This window comes from Ochotona princeps, chromosome 10 (assembly GCF_030435755.1).
Source record: "Ochotona princeps isolate mOchPri1 chromosome 10, mOchPri1.hap1, whole genome shotgun sequence".
NCBI lineage: Eukaryota > Metazoa > Chordata > Mammalia > Lagomorpha > Ochotonidae > Ochotona > Ochotona princeps.
Genome location: NC_080841.1, coordinates 24,244,397 through 24,268,667, shown reverse-complemented (window position 1 = coordinate 24,268,667; position 24,271 = coordinate 24,244,397). Strand labels below are relative to the sequence as shown.

The following is a 24,271-nucleotide window of genomic DNA, read 5'->3' as shown; positions in this document are numbered from 1 at the left end:
TGCTCTTATTTTCCTGATATTTTTTTCAGGAACTGATTATTTAAACTGAAATAATAATTTTTAAATTTTTAATTTTAAAATAACTTGAAGCTACATTTTTGTTTGTTTGCCTGAATTAATAGAGAAAGCATTGAGCTGATGGATATTGAATGCCAAATTACCACGTCATCTGAATTCTAAACTCACTCCTTCACCAGTATGGTCAAGTGGGGACAACTTTCAATTTGAAACAAAAGTTTATGTTTCACTCTTTTAAAGAATAAGATAAAAGATTTTAAAGAAACTAGAAACAGCATCTGAAAGAGAATTTGGAGTACTTTAGTGCAATCAATAGTTTTGTGGCTACCATGGCTTGTAGGGAATAATGCTTTGATGGCCAGTGAGTTCTGTTTACCAAATTTGTCTATTTAAGGAATATCAAGCTCATCCTTGACTCTACATCACTGTTTCCATTTCCTCACTTTCTCTCACATCCCAAATTGTTTCTGCTTTCTCTACCTCCCGTATCTCCCACTGAAGCAACTTATGTCCTCAGGTGGCCGTGTTGCACTTATTAGCACTTTCATGCAATTCATTTTTGCTTTTACTTGTAACTTTATCCCAGGCTTTCTCCACATCCTTAGGTTTCTTTTGTTGGCTCCATTTCAAAACCACTCATTCATTCTGGGTGTCCTCAACAGAAAGATTCAACGAATCTTAGTTTTGCTCATGCCAAGTCTCAGAGGTCTCTGGCACAGCTTTTTGTCCTCCTGAGTTTTAATTAAATATGCAGCACAGCTTTTTGATTTTCTGTTGTGACATTCCCCATAAACTCTGAAACCTTGCATCTTAATTAACTGTCATCTAATCCATCATTTTTGATATCCACTTTTGCCAATACTTCACCATCCTGCAGATTACAATGAAAAATATTCTTGTACCCTTGAGGGTTTTTTAATCCTTGAAGTTCATCATTGTTGGGTCTCTTCATTGGAATACCCTAGTGCATATGTTTCTTCTCCATCTCTGCTACTTCTCTCCAGGTTCATTCTTTCATAAACTAGACCTCTCCACACCCCCTCAAAATTGTGCTACTTAACTGCCCCACATACAGGCTTTTGGCTGTCCTTTTCTCAGCTCTTGAATACCTCTAAGGAACATCTTATGGCTTTCCAGCGATTTTTAGCTGTGGGTCTCAATTTGAAAAGAGTCACAAGCAAATATTTAAAAATCAGTTTCATCTCTATCAAAAATGATTTTATTTATTTGAGATGTAGAAAGAGAGACAGACATAGACAGGCAGACATAGACATAAACAGACCACCAGAGGAATTGGCTGTATTGTCAAAATTGTCAAAAATACCTGTAATGTCTGGAGCTGGTTCGAGCCAAAGCTGTGAGCCAGGAACTCGTTCTGGACCCCTCCCACCATTGGCAGGGACCCAGTACTTGAACCATAATCTACTGCTTCCAGGGCTGCACTTGACCAGGGAAGTAAATTGGGAGTAGAACCAGTATTCAAACCTAGGCACTGTGATGTAGGATGCAGACATCCCAACCAGTAATTTAACCACTCGGTTAAATATCTGCCACCATCTCTACTGAAATATTAGCCTCAAACTTAATTCAAAGACCCAAATTTCATTAGAGCTTGATGTTTCCTTCCTTCTTACTCTCTTCTCTCCTTTCCATTTTTCGTAACATGTTTCTTCCCAATATTATTGTCACTGTCCTCAGCAGATAACAATCACAGCCCTCTTTCTCAGGCAATCATATGCTTTCCGTCAGAGGTCACCAGTAGGCAATCCATATAGTCACGTTCCCTGACAGTAGTGTTCTCTACAGCTGATTTGTTTTGGCATTGACAGAACAGATTATCCCCAAGATTCTTCTTAGCGGAATTCTCTCATTCCAGAAGGCTACTTGCCTGGGCAGTGTACCACCTAGGGAGCTCAAATACTGGGAAATCAGTGGAAAGGTTTTTGAGCCCTAGTACCCACATGGTATGAGCAAATGGAATTACAGGCTTCTGGCTTTGTCTGGATCCAGCTCCGGCCATTGCAGACATTTGGGGAGTGAACAAATGGATAGAAGATCGATCTCTCTCTCTCTCTCTCTCTCTCTCTCTCTCTCTCTCTCCCTTACCCTTTCTTTTTCCTTCCCTTCCCTTCCTTTCCCTTCCCTTCCCTTCTCTTCTCTTTCCTTCATTCCCTTCTTCCTTTCCCTTCCCTTCCCTTCTCTTCTCTTCTCTCTCCTCTTTCTTCTCTCTTCCCCTGCCATCACCTCTTCTACCTATCAAGTTAGCAAATAATTTTTTTCAAAATAAGAATAAAAGAATGTTCCTTCTAATTTACTCTCACATCTCAAAGCAGTGGGACCATTAATTCAGTTAATAATGGCACACAGTTCTCAGAGGTGTCCGTCATTTTCAAATCAGCCCCCAAAAGAATTTTCACTGTTCCTACAGCAAAATCTATTGAGAGATCTGTAGGTATTAAGCCCACTGCTCTTCCTTGATCATTTAATCATGTAATTCTAATTTTCAAGAGCAAACTCACTCATTTGGCATTAAGGATTTAAGTGACCTGTCTTAACAATTGTGTTTTACACAGAACAGACGTCTCAATGACCTGATGTTCAACATTCTGTTATTTTACACTGGAGTTCCACAGCTTTTGTGGATCTCACACTTTTGAGTGTCATTTAAGTGTAACCTTTTCTGTAGTTGATTATGCAATGAATTCAAAAGAGGAATCTACAGAATATGGAATTAACTCTGAGAGTTGGATAAAGACTTTAGAAAAATAATCTTAACTATACCTATGAAGCTATTCCCTCACAGGTGATATTAATTTTCTGTCTACAGTCTTATTACTGAAAGTGTTATGTTTGTACCCTAAGAAAATGAAATAATTTTACTACTCTATTAAAATGTCAAGGTTTATCTTGACTACTGCTTTTTAATGTAAATATTTGGGCTTAATTGAATTCCTAATATGTGATGTCACTTGGAATTCTGATAGGGTGCAGTACTGAAAACTATATTTCTCCTTAAAATAAAAATGTCATTTAACATAAAGATAGAGAAGTGGTCAATACAAATTATTTGGAGGGTTTTTTAAGTGTAAGGACAATACTCATGTGTGCTTACTTTGCCCCAAAGTGTCTATAGGAATGTTCTATATGTGAAAAGCATTGTATAATTCTGTAACTATTTGTGATTGATTCTGTTTGATAGTTGAAAATTCTAGAATTATGAAAAAATAATTCATTTGAATGTCCAAGTTCCACTCATATTTTAAAACAATAAAAATGTAGCAATCAGTTCTACAATCACTTCATGTTTTGCAGATCAACTTTTTTCTTGCTGTGTTGGCACTGCAAGAATATTGTCACACTCAAATCTTTATAAGACCTTATTAAAAAGTTTACCTATTATCTACTTGTAGAGATTATTATGAAAATACTAGATAGTGGGGCCCAGTGCAGTAGTCTGTTGGCTAAAGTCCTCACCTTGCACATGCTGGGATCCCAAATGGGCAACGGTTCTAATCCCGGCAGCCCCCCTTCCCATCCAGCCCACTGCTTGTGGCCTGAGAAAGCAGTTGAGGATGGCCCAAGGCCTTGGGACCCTGCACCCAGGGGACCTGGAAGAGGCTGTGGCTCCTGGCTTCGGATCTACTCACCTCCAGCCATTCAGCCACTTGGGAAGTGAATCAACAGGTGAAAGATTTCCCACTCAGTCTCTCCTCCCATCTGATTATCTGACTTTCCAGTCAAAAATGAATAAAAAATACTAGGTGGTATAAACATGTGATTGAGGCAAGATGTTTCTGGCAAAGAGACCTACATGTAGAATTAAAGTTTGGTAACATTAGTATGAAAGTTAAATGTCTTTTTTGAGTTGCCCCTCTGTACATAATGTTGAGTTCTCATCCAATACAGCATACAAAATGCAAATGAATCACTGAACGTATAGCAAAGGTTTGGTCCAAAGCTATACCCTCAATGTATATATCAGTCTCTCTCCCTTCAAAAAGCACCCCCTCCCAACACACACACACACACACACACACACACTTGGAATTGGAATGAAATTGGGAGCTTAACTTTTTAAAATTCAAACATTGTATTTAAGAACATAATATTAAAGCATTTGTTATAGGGATTTCCAGTTCCTATATTTTTAATCACAAAACATATCTGACCATGTTAGTTAAAAAAAACAGTTGAAGAAATACATCTAAGCTAACTCAAAACTTAAGACATATTGAAATAAAATACATATCAAAAGTTGGTAAAGTTAAAGAGTTTATCAATGTGGGCATTTATTTTGCCAACTAGTAACAAAACCCCCCAGATGCTTAAATTCTAGAGGTAAGGGGTTATCGACAGTGAATCAGCAATATCAAATACCATTGTGTCTCATCTTTGTGATGATCCCTACTGCCTTTCTCAAATGACTTTAAGATTACTGCTGAAGTTGTAGACATACTTAGCAGAAGAAAAAGGGAGAAAGTGACAGCTGTCAAGAAAGCAAAAAACCCCTAGGATCATTTATGGAAATCCCTTAGCAGTCTTCCAGTGGCATATCTTTGAGGAGCCATCATTAGTTCACATCACTGATGCTAGCTGAGATAAGACAAAGGGAAAGGTAGTTACAGGTAGGGATTAAATTTGCATAATTCCTATTTTCACCCTATGTATGAATTCATGTTATTTATGTCTTGTCTTTGCTTAGAAGACCATTTATTCTTGATTACCATAATGATTCTTCCTTCTTATCACTGAAACTCAAAGTGATACACCACTGGACTCATCTCATATGTTATTCTCATTAGTTCCCAAAAGCTACAACAGTTTTTGATGGATTCTAAAACAGAGTAGTTATGTCTGTGACTGAACTACACCTGTGTCAGAAATATCTTATGGTATATACAAATCTGCGTGTGTTAACACATACATGTGTGCACAAGGTGATGTCACAAATTTCCTTGAAAATGTACAGCATCTTTTAATTTCGTGTTTCAAGAACTCTTGGAAACACCTTTGTATTTGTTAGTACCTAGGTTACTTTATTTGTTGAGAGGTAGCAAGAGAGAGAGAGAGAGCTCACATCATTAGTTTGATCCACAGTGCGTACAAATAGCCTAGGCTCATCTGGCCTAAAGGTGATGGCCAAGAACTTCATCCAGGTCTCCCATGGGGATGGTAGAACCCAATTACCTGAGTCATCCCTCCTGTCTTCCGGGGTTCACACTAGCAGGAACCTGGAGTCAGGAGCCACAGCCGTTTACCATGAGGCACAACCGTGTGGAATCCAGACATCTTGACCAGTAACATAACTGCTCAGCTAATTGCTGGCCTCTATTGGTCACTCTCTAGTCAAGAATTTGTTGATGAAATAAGCCTGACAGATTTGGAAGATTAATTTAAAAGTAGGTGAGGCTGATAATAGAAAAGTTAAATTTTTCTCCTTTTCAAAAGTATTGATTATTTTCTCTGCTGCAGATCCCTTCAGATTGATTGGATGTCTCCAGGGACACCCAATGGCATTATTCTTGGATATGATATCTTACGAAAAGCATGGTATCCATGCTCCCAATCCCAGAAGTTAATGGAGAACCACAGCACAGAGCTATGCAAAGCAATAGAATGCCAGAAACATGAGAATATTTGTGGATCCATTTGCTATTCTCCTGAAACTAAGGTAAATTGTGGTGAAGTTAGTCAGAGAAATAATGTTTCTGTTACTAACAATTCAATAAGATAGCTTGCTTCTTACAGCCTGGTGTTTCATGTTGTATTTCTACTCCAATTTCATGAAGATGCGATGGAGAAAAAAAGGTTGCTTTAAAATGCCTATCAACATAAGCATTTTAGCTATTCTATCATTTATTATATTCATTGAAAATATGAGTCTATTAGAATAATAAAGAACCTCTCAAAATTGCAATTGATTAAGTGACTTGAAGTTTTCTTTACAAAAAATCCATTCAGCTACAAATAGGTGTTTGTTTATGTGACACTGATGAGTAACTGTGAATTACACCTTTGTCAGAAATATTTTAGAATTATGGTCATTCATAGATTAATGTTCATATTAGTTGCGCTTTAGGAATCAGATCAATAATGGAGTGAGACAGAGGAGTCTGTAAATGGCTTTTATTGACTACGCAAAAAATTCTTAGTTTGAACGTAGGATTTCATACAATGAAATAATGTTGCTATTTGTCAACCACATGCATTCAATGACTAAGCTACTTTTAAAAGCATAAAGTTTGCTACAAAAGAATACTGCAATTAAGAATGTGAGTTATTAAGAGAATATAGATCAAAATACAAATTACTATAGCTAGCTATAACGCTATTCCTAGCTATTCCTAGATGACAACTAACAGTTGAAAGACATGGGAACAACAATTAGTAACAATACCATTTTGGACACTAAATCTCCAAAATTACCATATCCCCAGGTTTTATATTATTCTATGACTTTAGACATGTACTGTATAAGAAATAATCATTTTGTTTTTGTTTTTTCCGCTTTTGTTATTATTGTCATATTATTTGATGATACAGTTCCATAGGCCCTAAGATTTCCCCTACCCCCACCTCTAAACTGCCTACACACACACACACACACACACACACACACACACACACACACACAGAGTTGTCCCATATCATTACAACACCATAGTTCCTCAAAAAAAGTCATACGTCCATCGTTGTGGGCATGTACAATGGCAGAGAGTCCAGCATTCTAATGTCAAGACACATGCAACAGTTTCCCTGCGAGTCCAACCTGAATCCAGAAATAGAGATGCACACTGCACTGTATCCTCACATCTGGACATGTCAGTCTCCACTACACAGTTACTATAAATCCCCCAAGTAAAAAGCCACAAAACAAAATCACTAACAGGAAGAAAATCAGAAATTTATAGTGCCATAAAACTAAAAAAACATGCCACTGGATATGATAGTCTCCATTTCACAGTTAGAGTACATCACCTTAAATGAAAATCTACAAAGCAAAATCAGCAACAGGAAGAAAAATACACACAACTCCATGAAGTTAAATAACATGCTACTAAATGATTAATGTGTTACTGAATAAATAAAAAATGAAACCAAGAAACTTCTTGAAGAAAATGATGCTACTGTATGATCTATGAGTCATTGAAGTATTTAATTATAAAAAAGTGTTTTGAAGAAATGAAACTGAAAAGAAAAATGTCAAAATCCATGAGATATAATTTCTGCTGATCTTTGTTAGTGAGGTTTATTTTCTGTAGGCAACAAATAGATGGGATTTGTGGGTTTTAATTTTTATTGGAAAGTCAAATATACAGAGAGGAGGAGAGACAGAAAGATCTTCCATCCATTGATTCACTCCCTAGGCAGCTACAACAGCCGTAGCTATGCAAATCCAAACCCAGGAGCCCGGAGCCTCTTCTAGGTCTCCCAAGCTGGTGTAGGGTTCCAAGTCTTTGGGCCATCCTTGATTACTTTCCCAGGCCACAAGCAGGGAGCTGGATGGGAAGTAGGGCTGCCAGGATTAGAACTGGTGCCCATATGGGATCCTGGTGCATTCAAGGAGAGGACTGTATGCTACCATGCCAGGCCCTCATCTATTTTTAAGTTGTACAACATGTGGAAGACCAGCAAAGGGAAAAGAAGACATGTCCATTGTTTTTAAGAGAGAAAGAGACGAAGATACAGGGAGGATTCAGAGATATTTTGTTTATGGGAAGACCACCCAAGAGAAATAAATACTTGAAAATGTTCCTACCCGTGGTTCACACTGCTGAAGGGAGGAACCAGATGATGGTGTTGATACTGAGAAAATAGAAATGAACCAGAACTATTGGCCCATCACTAAATAAATATTTGAGGGATAATTTCAAAGAGAATAAGTATTGGATGAGCGAACAGAAAGAAAAAGCCAGATGTGCCTATGTGTACAGGAACATGCTAATACATGAATATGGCTTTAATGAATAGTTTAAGATTAGACAAGTGGCAAGATTTTAGACTATCATTAAAACAAAATAATTAATCTAAAATAATTACGTAAGGAAGATTTCTTGCTTAACTCTTTGAAAGAGAACATAATTTCAAAATCAGCTTTTTATATGGCTTTGGAAGAAGGAATCATCCAGATTATCCTTGAAATTAGATAAATTTTGAATCTAAAGCCTAAATCCAGCAAAAGTAATCCATTACAATCAGTGATTGTGGTGCTGTGCTGCAAGCAAATAAAACTAGGGTTTGCGGTCCTATATGGGTATTAGTCCAAGACCAGCTGTTTATGAACCAGTTCCCTGTTCATGTCCTGGTTCTGCAGCAGATGATGCCAGGTTCTCGAGTCCCTGGAAGAAACTCCTGCCTCCTGGAACTGAATCATTCAGCTCAGGGATTTGGAGCCATCTGGGGAGTGAAGCAACTGTCCCTCTCTCTCTAACTCCCCCTTTCAAATGGATAAATAAATTTAAATAAAGAAAAAGGAGGAGCAGGAGATGGGGAAGGGGAAGGAGGAGGAGAAATGACAAAGCTAGACTGATGTGAAAAGTCAACTTTTTGGTACTTTTAGATGACTCTTGAAAACGAAATGAGATGCTAAGTTGATGGTGTTGCTGCTGTGTTCAGCCTGATTCAAATACTGGTGGATACTGCAAGTGTCCATGAGCAAGAAACAAAAAAACAGAATAAAACAAAAACTCTTAAATACCAACTTTGTTTGCCACAGGAGGCATCTATTTAATTATTGTAATATCCCAAATATAGGTTTTAAGTCTATGTTTCAGCAACTATTCAATGTTTGATTTGTTGTATATATAGCATGTGTCAGTTTCCCAGCCCTCAAGTGAGCGTACAAATAATTATTCGATTATTCATGCATGTGATTTCTTCCATAGCTGCTGGAGAAACAGAGTTAAAAGGGCTTTTCAAAATTAATTTCCATATAAATTTCTTTTTTAATGTAGTGATCTTGATATATATATATACACACATGCATATGAATATATATATATACACAACTGTAAATGTTAGATATTGAGATTGCTCTGTCTGAAGATTGAGTTCATAAATAAGTGATCACATAGTTACAAAGAAAATGCAATTTATTTAAAGAAATAAAGAAGGATCAGTGGAAGTCAGTTTCTATAAATGTAGTATTTTCAAATTAAACAATCATTAAAATAAAAGCATACATATAAAAGAAATTGTTCATTTACAATTCTAAACATTGTTTTTGGAAGGACTGACAGTCAAAAGATAATTCATATTTATAGAATATTATAACAGGCAATGCAAAGCCTAGCCAAAGGCCAAAATATGAAGCAACAGTATATCAAATAGCTTATAGTACTTGATGCTGGAAAATCTGTGCTGTCAAATCTATGTAACTTGAATAATACGATCTCAAAGCAAAACATTCTAAGAAAATAATTATTTCTCATTGGGATGAGGTGACATAATACTCCTAATTCAACTTCTATTACTTTAAAACTGTTTTCAAATTTTCAGGTGTGTTGTAACAGTGTCCTGTATGACCTCCAGCCTGGATACCGCTGCTGTGAAGAAAAGTATGTTCCATTTATTCTCAGCTCGACTGGAGTTTGCTGTGGGGGTCGAATTCAAGAAGCAGAGCCAGATCATCACTGCTGCTCTGGGTACTACGTTAAAATCCAACCAGGTGAGGGATGTTTCCGCGTGTGGGCAGCAATTTGGGAAAACTGGATAGGCAGTACATGACTCAGGTCAGTGAAGTGCAACAGGTGTCTTTCCAAGAACAACTGGGCCACACACATCTAGCCAGTGGACTCCTTCTAGTACCATTTCTTTCAGTTTTGTTGAAATATGACTAGGTATAAGCAAAGAAATGCATGACAAAGGACTCGTGATATCTGTTACACGGGGGAAAATATCTGCAGAACTTGGTAATTGCCTTTTTTTTTCTTTTATTCACATGGATAAATAATTTCACCATCGAATCTGTGAATTGGTAGCTGTACAGGAAGCAGTTCTCAACTTCCTCTCTATTGCCAAATGTCAGCTTGTTGCTCCTAGATGAAGTCTAACCAGAAATTCCGTTTGCCTTAGAGTTGCAGCCTGCTGCCATCTCCTCTCACAGCTGTTCCACAGATAGGGAAAGGAAGGATGCAGCAAGGGGAAGCAAGCAGAGATATCCCTTCCCCTTGTTCCTCCTGTGTTTTGCTCAGTCTGTTTAGCCATGTTTATCTAAATTCTAACTACGCATACTAAGATCCAGTAAGTGTATTTGAGACTAGCCATAACAATGACTGGCGTTGATAAAGTACCAATAGTCTGGCTGAGCTCATTGAGACTTGACACATAACTAATAATTTTCACCACACAGGGAAAATGGCATTTTTACCTGCAGGATTAACAACATATCCAGATGCGAAGAGGTGCCAGAGGGTAGGAGTATCTCTCCAAATGGTGCTTTTTTGATTACTCTATTGTCTCTTCAAATGGAATATGAAAAACTGTGTTAAATTTTTTGCTTGCTTTTCAAAAACTATTTTATTTATTTAAAACTGTTAGAGGCAGAGAAGGAGAGACAGAGAGAAAGAAATCTTACATCTGCTGCTTTACTTCCCAAATTGCTACGATGGAACTCCCCTAGAGTCCCCAATGTGGGTTGCAGGGACCCAAGCACTCAGTCCGTTTTCTGCTCCTTTCCTATGGGTATGAGCAGGGAATGGGATCTGAAATGCAGTGATCAGGATTTATCCTGATGTCCACGTAGAACACTAGTGTTGCCTAACCGTCAGTGTCACAAAAATAGCCCCCATAAATTTGGGGGTTTTTTTGTTTTATTTTGTTGTGTTGTTATTTTGAAGACCGTGTTGCCTATACTTTAACATTTTTTTTATTACTATCACTGTCAGTTACTTTTTATCCTGGAAAAATCATTAAAAATACAGGCATGTTTTCTAACACCTAAATTTAATACTAACTTCTGCTTTAATGTGCAAACAATGGATACGAAAGGGAGAAAAGGGTGCTAGGTGTTTGGGGAGCCTAATAAAGTTATCCTAAACATCTGATTAATTAGGAATTAATTATTCCATGTAAGTAACTATGTCCATTCAATGTATGCAAAACGAGAAATTATCTAGCCCAAGTGTTTCTCTTCAAAATGTTTCAGCAAAATGAAGATATAGTGATTACATATTTTTGAAAGTATAGTTCAGGAAAAGAACTAGTATCATTTTTCCCTTACAGCTCATAGAAAAATCTTTTTACACTAGAGTCTCCAATAGAAAATAGATTCAGAATTCAATAATCCCTAATTGGTCAGATATTTCCCACTGAGAAAATGAGATCAAACACGTGTAGTCTGTCTTTTATGAAAAAGAATTCACTGAATTGTGCGAATGACACAGCCAGCTGCATGATGTTCTCAACCTTAACTCAGGAAGTCCTCCACTTTACCAGTAGATGAAATCCCATTGACCAGCATTCACCGGAAGGCTTTGCTTAGGAAATTACAGATCTGGACAAGGAAATTGTGTGTCCAGAGTAACAGGTAACTACTGCTTACATGTAATCCTCTAGATAACAGAAGCCCACCTGGTCCTCATAAAACATTCCCTGAAGAACATTGTATCTGAACAGTCAGCCAAGGTCATGAGCTGCACGGGCCAAGGAGCAGCCTAGAAACAAGCTGAACACACACCTCTCAGCCTTAGCTTCAGTCCATTTAAGTCTTCAATCCTACCTCGTGCTTCTTGGGGTTTAAGCCTGCCAGCAGGCCCCAAGGTCACGCAGGTGAGGCAACGGTGTTCTTCCGTCCTAAGAACCACCTAGACAAGCTGGTGAGAAATGTCTTTATTATGTACAAGTTACAAATTTTGAAGGTTAAGAAAGGGGAGAGCCAAAGGGAGTCTCCCGACAAACCCCCAGTCCCCGCCCACCTCCTACCAGACACTGTGATTGGCTGTGCAACTTGTCTGTCTTCCCTGACCTTGCGATCATGTCAGAGGTCATGTTCCACATGTGTTCTACTTGACCTGCTAAGTCATGTCGGAGGTCATGTCCCACGTGAAGAACTGGAAGCTATGCCTAGGGTCATAAGCAGGTAAGATCTAAGCCACGCCCAGCAGGTGGCAAGCAGGGGCCTAGAGGTGATTACCCACACCTGCTCAGGAAGCCCGGAAGAGAGCAATAGCACCCCAGCTCCCAGCTCTACATTTTGCAGGAAAAAACCCTACTTTGCTCTACCACCCCCATCGCAGTAATTGGCATTCTGCAATTCAGGCTAGTCAGTCCAGGTTTGGCGAGTCTATAGCAGTACCTCCTACCAGTTTGGAAGTTATTCTGCAATCAAAATGTGTTCTTGGAAATAATAATTTTATAGAAAAACATTCACTTTTTAAAAACATATGCCACAGTGTCAACAAAAAAAAATACAAATTCTTTACTTTCAAAATAACTTACATTTCCAAAGTTTCCTATATGATTCATATCATTTTTTGGACTGCAAATATTTATCTTAAGAATTCTAGAGATAGGGCACGGCACGGTAACCTAATGGCTAAAGTCCTTACCTTACATGCTCCAGGATCCCATATGGGCACCAGTTCATATTCCAGCTGCTCCACTTCCCATCCAGCTCCCTGCCTGTGGCCTGGGATAACAGTAGAGTGCAGTCCAAACCCTCGGGACCCTGTACCTGCATGGGAGACCTGGAAGAAGCTCTTGGCTCCTGGCTGCAGATTAGTTCAGCTCTTGCCTTTTTGGCCATTTGGGGAGTTAACCAGTGGATGGAAGACCTTTATCCCTCCTCTCTGCAAATCTGACTTTCCAATGAAAAAAATAAGTAAATCTTTAAAAACAAAATTTAAAAATTGCAGGTAAAGTGGGTGTTTCCTGTTGATCCATTTTTTACCAGTCCTTCCTACTGGTAAACCATAAAGGTTCAGCTGTTCTGAAAGTTTAGCACACTAGTGGATAAACTTATTTTTATTTACAAATTTTTAAAATATTTGACTTTAGGATTTGCAACAAATTCTTAAAGTTCTGAAAAAGTATTTGTCTTTTAACACTCATGAGAAATTCTTGCCTGAATGTCTCATGACTATCAAATTCAGCAGATTTGGTTGTCACTTCTCTGGTCCTAACCTAAAGAGTCAGAACTCAGAAAATATCTGCTTCAACTTCAAAATGAAATTTAAAATTATTCCCTCAAAATGAAATAAGCCATGGACATCCATAAGTCATTTATTGATATTTGGGTAAGCAGTGTTTTAAACTCTTCATTGGTTTCCAGAGTCTCCAAAATATTCATGGGAATGCATTATTTCGAGAAAACTGTGCACAAATTTCAACATTTTCCCCAGCAAAATTAAGGTTCTATTTTTCCACCTACTTTGTGAAGTTTCCTCACACAGAGACTCACTGAAACCTAAAGCATTGTACTGTAGGAAACTGTAGTGTACGCTTCCCAGGCAAATTATTTTTACGTAGCTCATTTTTCATGGTATGAGGACACTTGTACCATGAATGTCAAGAGAGAAAATATGCAATCTCATGGGATAATCAAAGATAGTGTTTTGCTCCAGTTGGTAATCTCCAAAATGAAGAGATAATCTTGTGAGCTGTGTCCTCAGCCCTGGGTTAACTAGTGTAAGACTGTTCACATGGTGCAACAAAGCACAGTGCCTTCAGAGCATCCTGTTTTTCCGTGCAGTGTAAATCCCCGTAGCAGTCTGCCTGTTCAGAGCTGAGATGTCTATAGGAATTTTGATACTTATGGAAGAGTCTGAATATTGGTTATTAATATTTACCTCAGTTTGTCCTAGTAACTTTCTCTATAACACTCCAAAACAGACAACAGTAGAGTCAAGAATGCTCACCCCACCCTTTTAGAAATATGCTAATGACTTTACTAGATGTTAATGCAGGTCATTCTTCGATAAGAATGACAATTAACTGTTAGACTGCTTGGTAGCTTTTAGAGAGAAAACATTTTCAAGCCAGACTTAAAATGGATTCATTTTGAGAGGTTAATGAGAAGGTGACTGATCCTTGTATTTTCTGTCTAATAGCTCTTTTTCTTTGTGACAAAAAAAAAAAAATCAGTGTTTTTATTTCTGATATAATCCACATCTCTTCTACTGAAACCTCTTCTTTTGTCAGTTACTGAATAAGATTCTGAAGGACTCAACTGTGTAACCAATTAACATTTGTTTTACCCAAAAGAAACTAAAAAAATTATTGACTTCTCAGGATATATGTATATGTATATATATATATATGTATACACACACACACATACATACTTTTTTCTTCTAATTTCACTTTGTTAAGAGATGTTTAATTAATGGACGCTGCCCTGTATAATATAATATGACCCATTATATTACAGTTTACAATGAAAAACACTATATTATCTGCTGAAAAGGGCTAAGAAATGTCCCAATTACATTTCAAACTAGGAGAATGATTTTGCCCCGCTGAATGGAAAAAATTGAGAACTTATTGTTAATAGTAAACTCCCTCCTACTTTTTGGCCTGTAATAGTGTTAACATGAAAATGTCACTAAATTCCCTGTAAAGATACCAGTGCAGGACCCTTTAAAAGACAGTGGAATAGGGACCTGCAATGTGACATCAGTGAAGCCACTGCAGTGCTGGCCTCCCATATGGGTGAAATTTTGAGTTCCTGATGCTCCAGTTCTAATCCAGCTCCCAGTTTCTATACCTGGATAAATCAATAGATAATTCAATTACCTGCGCCTCTGCACTTGTGTGGGAGAACTGGAAGAAGCCTCTGGTTCCTGGGTTCAGACTGACCCAGATTCTGGCCAAATCCAGCCATGCTCTGGCTGTTGAAAACATGTGGAGAAAGAACCAGTGGATGGATGATCTCTCTTTCTCACTGTCACACTGCCACACACTAAGAAATAACTGTCAAGAGTGAGCTGTGCAAATAAAAGAAAGAGAGACTGTGTAGCAGATTGGAAAGAGAAAGAAAGAATTCACACAGCACCTCTAGCTGTGATCTGTGGTGGAAGAATGAATGACAATTTCTCACACTCTTTGGCCTCTTTTAGTCAGAAGTGTTGCCTCTACTGGTATGAAGCCACTTGGGAATTACAAATGGCATCACCATGAATTTTACATGGAGCTCAATTTTCATATGTTCATTACATTCCCCATTCAGGTCCATCCAACAGAAGCAGAGTATTTTGATTGACAAGGAGGAAAGGATCACATGGTGGCAGGGGATGGCTTGCAGGTACTTTCAGCTCAGCTGATCTGTCTAGATGCATCACTAGGTTATCCAAAGTCCTATAAACACCACTGTTTCTAGTAGCTCTGTTCATGAATGCCTAAACCTGGAAATGTCTTGACTGTCACCAATAAGCAAATGGATCAACTGCTGTACAAAAAAATACTACCGAGCAGTACAAAAGACAAAACGCTGATAAATGCTCAAAAGCTATTCTCCTTAGCAGACTTTCTTTATGGGTCAGACTGCCTCCCTTCTCTGTTTGTCCCTAATGCCTGAAACTCAAATATCTCTCATCATATCTCCCCATTCTTTTCCTGCAAGCTTCACCATCTTGTACTTTAACCATGGGTCTAATCATGTATTTTTTGAAATTCTGGCTTTCTTTGGAGCAAAGCACATTAACACTATGCTGGCTTGATTTCAAGCCTTTCTAATTGCTGAGGCCCCTGATTGGGGAGCTAGAGTTAAGCATTTCCCCTGATTTCTTAGTTGGACATGTTGCAATAATCTTTGTCTCTGCAAAACACTATGACAGCATGCTCAAGATTTTGGTCTTTTGATGAAGATCAAAAGACAGATCCATGTTGGCTTGATATCATTATGCCAAGTGGAAAAAACAAATATCTCAAAAAGCTATGAACTGTAGCAGTATCTTTTAAATGACATACTTAAAAAATGCAAGTACCAGCTAGAAAGAGAAAATCAGGCATTGTCTAGGGTAATGGGTGAGAAAAATGTATGCCTATAAAAAGTTGGCATGAGTGCATTTGTGAGGTAATGAAACTCTTGTATCCTGATTATATGAATATTCTTATATTAAAATTCGTAAACTTGTGCACTCAGGAAACACCGATTTTACTCAATGATACTCCTTTAAATGAGATTAAAAGAGAGTGCCTTAAAATTCTATTTCAGTTTTACAAATAAGGAAAATGGGACATCAGAACCTGGCCAAGTCAGCCAGATAATTAAGATTAAAATTATTGTGACTAAATACAAGGATCATCCATAAGAGATATTGTGTTATATAATAAAGTTGTGACTTTGTGTTTTAGTATATTTTTCTGATATGTTGGGTAGACTGGAAAGATAACACATCTTCATTAAAATTACAGTAAAAATCTTTATTTTATAAAAGAACAACCAAAAAGACTTTAGCCATAAACTAGAACCCATGTTTAAGGTAACATTTTACATGATCACACTGTAATGAAAGAATGAATTCTGTGTAATTTTGGTTGCTTATTGTTCAACAGTGAGTGGATAAGTTTTGAGGTTAAACTGTGTGGTCTCATGTCTCCTTGTTTTTTTTTCCTTCTTAGCTGTTTGACCTTCACTAACTTAAACTAGTAGTTCAATGAAAGAATAATGTCTCTGATATTCACTGAGTGGCTGAGGTAGAACCCACAAACCTTATCCATTGTTTCCTGGACAAACAGAAAGGTTTATGGAAATTGAGAAGCATAGAGTTAGAAGGATGAAAGGAATTCCCTTAAATGACAAAAGAGTTTTTCATTGATCTGGCCAGATCAAGGACTCAGGTGTGTCCAGATATGGGATGCTGGCATTGCAGGTAGCCACCTAACTGGCAGCTCTACAATGCTGGTCCCATGATAGAGTCTTTGGGAAATTATAGAGATAGGTTTCCAGAGCTGCCATTTCATGGTAGCGTGCCATTTACAAAGTTGATTTCTTCTGAACAGATTCACTAAAGTAGAATTACTGTTTGAAAATGTGTGTTTGATTCAAGAGAAAACAAGGAAACCCAAAAGCAGAATCTGGGACCTATCTAAAATTTCTCCCAATACATATTTTGGTTATGTGTAGGAAGATAAAATAGAAAACAGGTAGACTTTATGATGGTATACCCTGGTATCAATTAGTCAACAGCTTTATCCATCTTCTGTTGCGATAACAGCACAATGCAAACAAGGTCATTTTAAACAACAGAAACTTATCTGGCTCACTGTTGAAGAGCAAAATACAACCTCTGATAAGGGTCTTCAGGCTGCTTGATGCCATCCTAGAAAGTGGCAGAGAGTGGATCAGGGAAAGGGGAGACTAGGATAAACTCTTACCTTTTATCAGTTTTCAATTCTACAACTAAACCATTCCCATGCCACAGGTCCAGTCACTTCCTGTAGGTCTCACATGTGAACCCTTCTACCATGTTTCACATTTCAAACCACTGCAGAGATACAAGCCTTCAGCTTTTACAACTACATAGAAATGTCTTTTGTTTGTAATAAGGACAGTCACAAATAGATTGGAGCAGCTACACTCACAGAGAAATGTTCATCTGTCAAAGTTTGACCTGTTTTTTTCTTTAAAATTCTAACTTTCCTAGCTGAGACAGAACAAGGGTTCTCTCCATGTCTGTTTTTCTTAAAATATTGATTGCTTTCCACTGTATGGACAAGACAGAGAGATATCCTTATTCTGCCTTTATCTAACTGCTTAATCTAAAAAGCTGATAATTTGGTCTGAATTAAAAGTTTTTTTTTCCCCCATGACATTAGATCCTGTGAGGAAGGATCTGGGCTTCTTCCATCTCATGTGGGAGATCCGATTGGGAATGGATGACCTCCGAGTTCTTGGCCTGCGAGGGCACTCCAATTCCCCGTGGTCTCCTTGGCAGATGGGATGTAGTCCTTGGTGCCCATACTGTCCATTGTCTTCTTTTATTATTATTATTAATTACGTTGCATTATGTGACACAGATTCATAGGCTCTGGGAATCCCCCATGCCCTCCCCGTGCCCTCCCCTCTTGGTGGATTCCTCCATCTAGTTGCAGTATTACAGTTCAAATTAAGTCTAGATTCTTTCGTTGCAATCATATACCAAGTATAGAGTCCAGCATCTTATTGTCCAGGTAAATTCAAACAGTTTCTTAGGGCGACCTTCTCTGGGCTGAAGGTAGAGCTGGCAGAATATCGTCCCAATCAATTAGAAGCCCCAGCACAACATCAACAACAATTTACAACATTATAGAATTAATTGGCATAGTATTGAGTAATCAGTACGTTATAACAGTGCAAGTTAACAGGTGGTTACCTCCTGTGATTATTTCATTGACTCTTCAGTTTTTGTTTGTACTCAGCACCAGCTGCTATATACCTTAAAGTGGCTATAGGGTACTATTCAGCTGTCTTGTGTCTGTTTTCATTTTAGTATTTAGCTGTTTATTGTGTTGACGCATAATTTTGCTGAACTTGGTAGATTTTAGGATAGTTTTAAACTGGCTTATAAATCTAACCAGGCCTTTGTCTACAGTTGAGCTGCAGAACAGTTTTAGGAGGGGTGTGCAGAGAAATCTCCCATCCCTAGTGAGGAGTAACTAATCTTTGTGTCCTATCTAGTAAGGTATATGTGGATCCACGCTGATCATTTCCTGTTTGGTTCTAAGCTTTCCTTGTATTTCTCTGACTATCTATTCTATTTTTTTGTGGGGGGGGGGCCTCCGGGGCGATCGTGATGGTCATTGCAAAAGAGGGTGTGGACCCAAAGCTGGAACTAAGGACCAAAAAAAGCTCCTCTCCCTAGTCCCGAAGGAAGTTTGCTGCTCTTCTGTTTCTGTGGACCACTCAGGGCTCCTGGCTGTTGTTCTGATGACCTTGGAGCCTATGAGGAAGGATTTGGGCCTCTTCCATCCCATGTGGTAGATCCAAACGGGGCTGGGTGACCTCGGAGTTCTCGTCCTCCTAAGGCACTCCAATTCCCCGTGGTCTCCTTGTCTGTTGGGATGTAGTCCTCGGTGCTCGTAACTGATAGCCCTTGGTGAGGTTCTGAGTCTTCAGGGTTGGGATACAAGCCTCCTCCTGTCCACCTGCTCCACTTTGGGCCCCCCCCCCCCCCCTGCTCTGTGCATATGACTTCCTGTAAAGAGAAGCGGTCCTCAGAAACAGAAGAACAGTAAACTTCCTTCGGGACTCGGGAGGGGAGCTTTCCCTGGTCCGTCCTTAGTTCCAACCTTGGCTCCCCACTCTCTCTTGCAATGACCATCAGGATCGCTTCGGAAGGCCCTTCCCCCCCCCCAAAAAAAATAGGATAGATAGTCAGAGAAACTATGTTTTTTTTTAAGGAGCTATTTATTCATTGGAAAGAGATGCAGAGAGGAGGAGAGTGAGATCTCAGATCTGGTTCACACCCCAGATGACTACCACAGCCAAGCCTAGAACAGGAGGAAGGCAGGATCCAGGAGTTCCATCCTGGTCTTCCACATGGTGACAAAGTCCTAGGTGTTCAAGTCACCCTCCATTGTCTTCTCAAGTACATTAACCAAAAGCTGCTTTCTAAGCAGAACAATATGAGTTGAACTGGCACTCCAGTGTGAGATGCTGTTGTTCTATGCAGTAGTTTAGGCTGCACAGCACCAACTTCTTTTTGTAAGCTCTTGTAATTCAGACAGGGGCAATCTGCTATAATATCTTCTGCTAGCTGGGTGGTTATTATACCCTTTTTACTTTTATTGAGACCTGAGCACTCCTGGCAGGTGATGTTTAAATAGTGTCTGGACAAAGCATGGATTTATGCTTCTCCTGTGTATGGGACTAGGCTTTTTAGTACTGTAAAATACGCATAACAGAAACTTCGCCATTTCAGTCATTTTTAAGTGCATAGTTAATGGCTTTGGCTATATTCACATTGCTATGCAACCGTCACTACTTTCCATCTTCAGAATTCTTTTATCTTCCCTTATTTAAAATTCTGTACCTATTAAGCAAGAAGTCCCCCAGGAATTCCACCCATTTCACTTTTCTGATTCTGCAAATTAGATTTTTCCAAATTACTTATAAAATTGGAATATTGAGATATTTGCCTTTTTGATTGACTTCTTCCACTCAGCATAATATTTTCTAAGTTCCTCAGTGATGCATGGTGCATCAGTATTTCATTTCTTTATGAGGCTAAATAATATCCCATTGTGTGCATAGACCACATTTTCTTTATCTGTTATCAGTGAATGCTTCTTTTCAATTGCTGAAAAGATCTAGTTGGTAACTTGGGTGTACAAATGTCTGTTCAAGTCACTGATTCTAATCTTTTTCTTAAAGATTTATTTATATATTTAAATGACAGAGTGACACAGAGAAAAGGAGGCAGGGAGAGAGAGAGAGTTGTTCCATACTCTGTTTCACTCGCAAAAGGCTACAATACCCAGGACAGGAACAAGCCTAAGTCAGCAGCCACAAAGTCTGTCCAGGTCTCCCAGGAGGATGGCATGTATCCATGGACCATTATTTACTTCTTCACTGCAGTATTAATAGATCCAGAAAACTGGATCACCAGTGAAGCCTATCTAGGACTCAAAGCAGCGTTCTAATATGGGATGTGGGTATGTAAAGGAGCATTTTAACCCAGGACACCACAAGACCTATCCCAATCGCTGCAACTGAAATTCAGAAATGGATTGACTGTGTCATATGATAGTTTTGTGTGGGTTTTTTGTTTGTTTGTTTTTTGAGGCACTTCTACTTACTCTTCCATAACATGTGTATGTTTTTATATTTCAGCAACACTATATGAAATTCCATATATTTTGATGTCTTTACTGACACATTGTCTCTTTAATTATGCCTATCCAAATAGATGTGAAGTGGTATCTCATTGTTGATTTGATTTGTATTTCCATAATTCTTAGTAAGACTGGGCATGCTTTCATGATTCTGTTGACCATCTGTATTCCGTTTTTTTTATTTTTATAAAAATCGCTCCAGTCATTTGCCTATTTTTCTTTTTTTTTTAATTTATTTATTTACTTTGAATTTTATCGTACAATTATGTAGGGTCCGAGATCCCTCCCCACCAAATTCCTACCCCCCCCCACTGCTTTTCCCCATATTGTTACAATAGTTTAGACTTTCATAACAAATTGTAATTCCATCAGTCTGTTGCTTAAGTGTGCCCCGACAGTGCTGTTAGAAACAATGTCAGACAGTGTAGCATCCCATTGTCTAGGTAAGTCCAAAAGTTTGATTGGGAGTCCATCTTTGATTTGGAAGTAAGGATACATATTGCCTTGTATCTTCACATCTGGATATAGTAGTTTCTGTTACTCCATCACTATACATTTCCTTAAATGAGAGGCCACAAAATAAGTTCAACAACAGATATGAGGTTAAGACAAAAATAAAAACAAAGGAAAAAAAGTACAACACTATAGAGTCAAAAAAATGTGCCACTGAATAACCAACTCATGGGTGACGAAAAGAAAACACAAAAGCTTAATTTGCATGATGATTTCCTTATATTAGAGAGAACATATGATATTTCAGAACTTTACTAACAGCACCTGCTGGCATGGATGTGGGGACAAAGGTGCCCTTCTTCACTGCTGGTGGTAATGCAGGCTAGTACAACCACTATGGAAATCAGTATAGAGAGTGCTTAGAGAATTGCAAATAAACCTGCCATGTGACCCAGCTATCCCACTCCTAGAAATATACCCAAAATAAATGAAAACTGATTATGAGAAGGGATCTGTAATCCTATATTTACAGCAGCACAATTTACAATAGCAAAGACATGGAAATAATCCAGATCTGCGCCCACAGAGGAGTGATTAAAAAAACTGTGGTACATCTACTCCATGGAATATTACTAAGCCATTAAAAAGAATAAAATCATGCCATTTGCAGCTAGATGGTGTCAACTAGAGATTGTTGTGCTCAGTGAAATAAGTCAATCCCAAAAGGACAAATGTCTATTTTCCAGAGTTTTTAACATTATTGTTGAGAAAATTCCTGTTTCATAATTGTTTTTTAAAAGGTTTATTTCTTTGATAGGGCTGGCACAGTGGCACAGTACTCTAAACCTCCACACCCCTTGCACGTGCCTACATCCCATATGGGTGCTGGTGCATGTCTCGACTATTCAATTTCCTACCCAGATCCCTATCACAGCCTGGCAAGACAGTGGAGGATGGCCCAAGTCCTTGGGCTTCTTAACCTTCGTGGGACACCCAGAAGAATCTCCTGGAAGACTCTCTTTCTCTCTCTCTCTCTCTCTCTCTCTCTCTCTCTCTTTCTCTCTGTTTCTCCTTCTCTCTTCATAAAATTTGCCTTTCAAATAGAAATAAAATATATTTTTAAAATGTATTTATTTGTAAGAGTTGCAGCAAAAAAGACTCAGAGAGATGTCTTCCACCTACTAGATCACTCATCAAATGACTATAACAGCCAGGGCTGAGCCAGGCTGAAACAAAGAGCCAGATGCTTCATCCGAGTTGGCCACGGGAGTGGCAGAAGTCCAGATATTAAGGCCACCTTTAGCTACTTTCCCAGGCACATGAGCAGGAAGCTGGATCAAATTGGAGTAAAAAAGAACACGGACTGTGCCCATGTGGGATGATGGGATTGTAGTAGCAACTTAACACACTATGTCATAATGCTTGCCCTGGACATTCTTTGTTTATTACGAACAATGATCTTTAGTCAGAAATGTGACTTCCCAGTGTTTTCTTTCATTACATGCCTTTTCGCTCTGCTGATTATGTTCTTTGATGCTTGGATACACAGAAGTCTTACATTTTGAAGTTCAGTTCATCTATTGTTCTTGTGATTATGTCATATCAGTTTTTGTTTAATCAGGAAGCCTAAGATTGCCACCTTCATTCTTTTTCAAAAGTATGTGCTTATTTGGGATCCTCTGAAGTTTTGCATGAATTTTACAATTTCCCCCCAATTCTTCAAAGTGTATTATGATGTTGGCAGAGATTTCATTGAATTCATAGATCATTTTGGGTAGCATCTTGGTTAAGCTCATTTTCAGCTTTTTTATTTTTTGATGCTATTATAAATTGAATTACTTCCCTAATTTTATTTTCAGATGAATGATTCTTAGTATGTAGAGTCACACTTGGTTTTTATATTGAATTTTATGTTGTAACTTTGCTAAATTATCTTATTCATTTTATCAGGGTTTTGTGGATATTAGTGTTTTCCATGTATGATACCATGTTAATTAGAACACTAATACTTTTGCTTATTCATTTTCAACGTGGAGAATTTTAAATTTTTTGTTGCATAATTGCTCTAGTTATATCTTCCAATATTATGTTGAATTGAAGTAGTGAAAGTTGATGAACTTTTCCTGCTCCTGATTTTGAAATAAAGTTTTTACTGCTAATGATTATGCTATTAGTTCTAATTTTTTCCTATACATTCTTTATTACTTCTGGACCATCTACTTATTTTGTTTTTATAAGAAGATGATTACTCAACAGCCATAGTGTATGCGAACAGCCCCAAGATGGAAAAAGACTTAACCAGCAAGATACCATTCAAAATAACAGAGAAAAGTATGAAATATCTGGGAATAAATCTAACCAAAAATGTAGAAGACTTATTTGAAGAAAACTACAATCTGCTTAAAAAAGAAATTGAACAAGACCTCAAAAGATGGAGTAATATCCCATGCTCCTGGATAGGTAAAATCAATATCATTAAAATGTCTATACTGCCAAAAGCAATATATACATTCAACGCAATCCCAATCAAATTGCCCAAAATATTCTTCATGGAACTGGAAACAATGATCCAAAGGTTCATCTGGAAGCACAAAAAACCACGGATAGCTAGAACTATCCTGAAGAACAGGAAGTTAGCAGGGGGAATCACAGTTCCGGACCTCTGGACATACTATAGGGCAGTGGTTATCAAAACAGCGTGGTACTGGCACAAAGATAGAGAGGAAGATCAATGGAGCAGAATAGAAACGCCAGAAGGAAACCCACACAGATACAGCCAAATAATCTTTGACAAAAAGACAAACGACAACCCAGGCAAATGGGAAGGTCTGTTCAATAAATGCTGCTGGGACAACTGGTTGATAGCCTGCAGAAACAAAAAAATAGATCCACATCTCTCACCATACACTAAGATCAGATCTAAATGGATAACAGATCTAAACCTACATCCAGAAACCTTCAAACTTTTGGAAGAAAATGTTGGAAACACACTGGAACACTTAGGGGTAGGCCCTCACTTCCTAAAAAAGACTCCAGATGCAGTAGA

The 24,271-nt window shown here is 38.2% G+C and overlaps 1 protein-coding gene across 1 annotated transcript in view; it reads left to right on the top strand.

The window, feature by feature from the left end:
• The window catches only part of USH2A (usherin), a 641,433-nt gene that overhangs the window by 462,627 nt on the left and 154,535 nt on the right, over positions 1 to 24,271 (top strand). The window contains exons 47-48 of the mRNA XM_004578639.2: positions 5,491 to 5,689; positions 9,517 to 9,685. Of these exons, the coding sequence (XP_004578696.2) occupies positions 5,491 to 5,689; positions 9,517 to 9,685 (368 nt within the window). The remainder of the gene's footprint in view (positions 1 to 5,490; positions 5,690 to 9,516; positions 9,686 to 24,271) is intronic.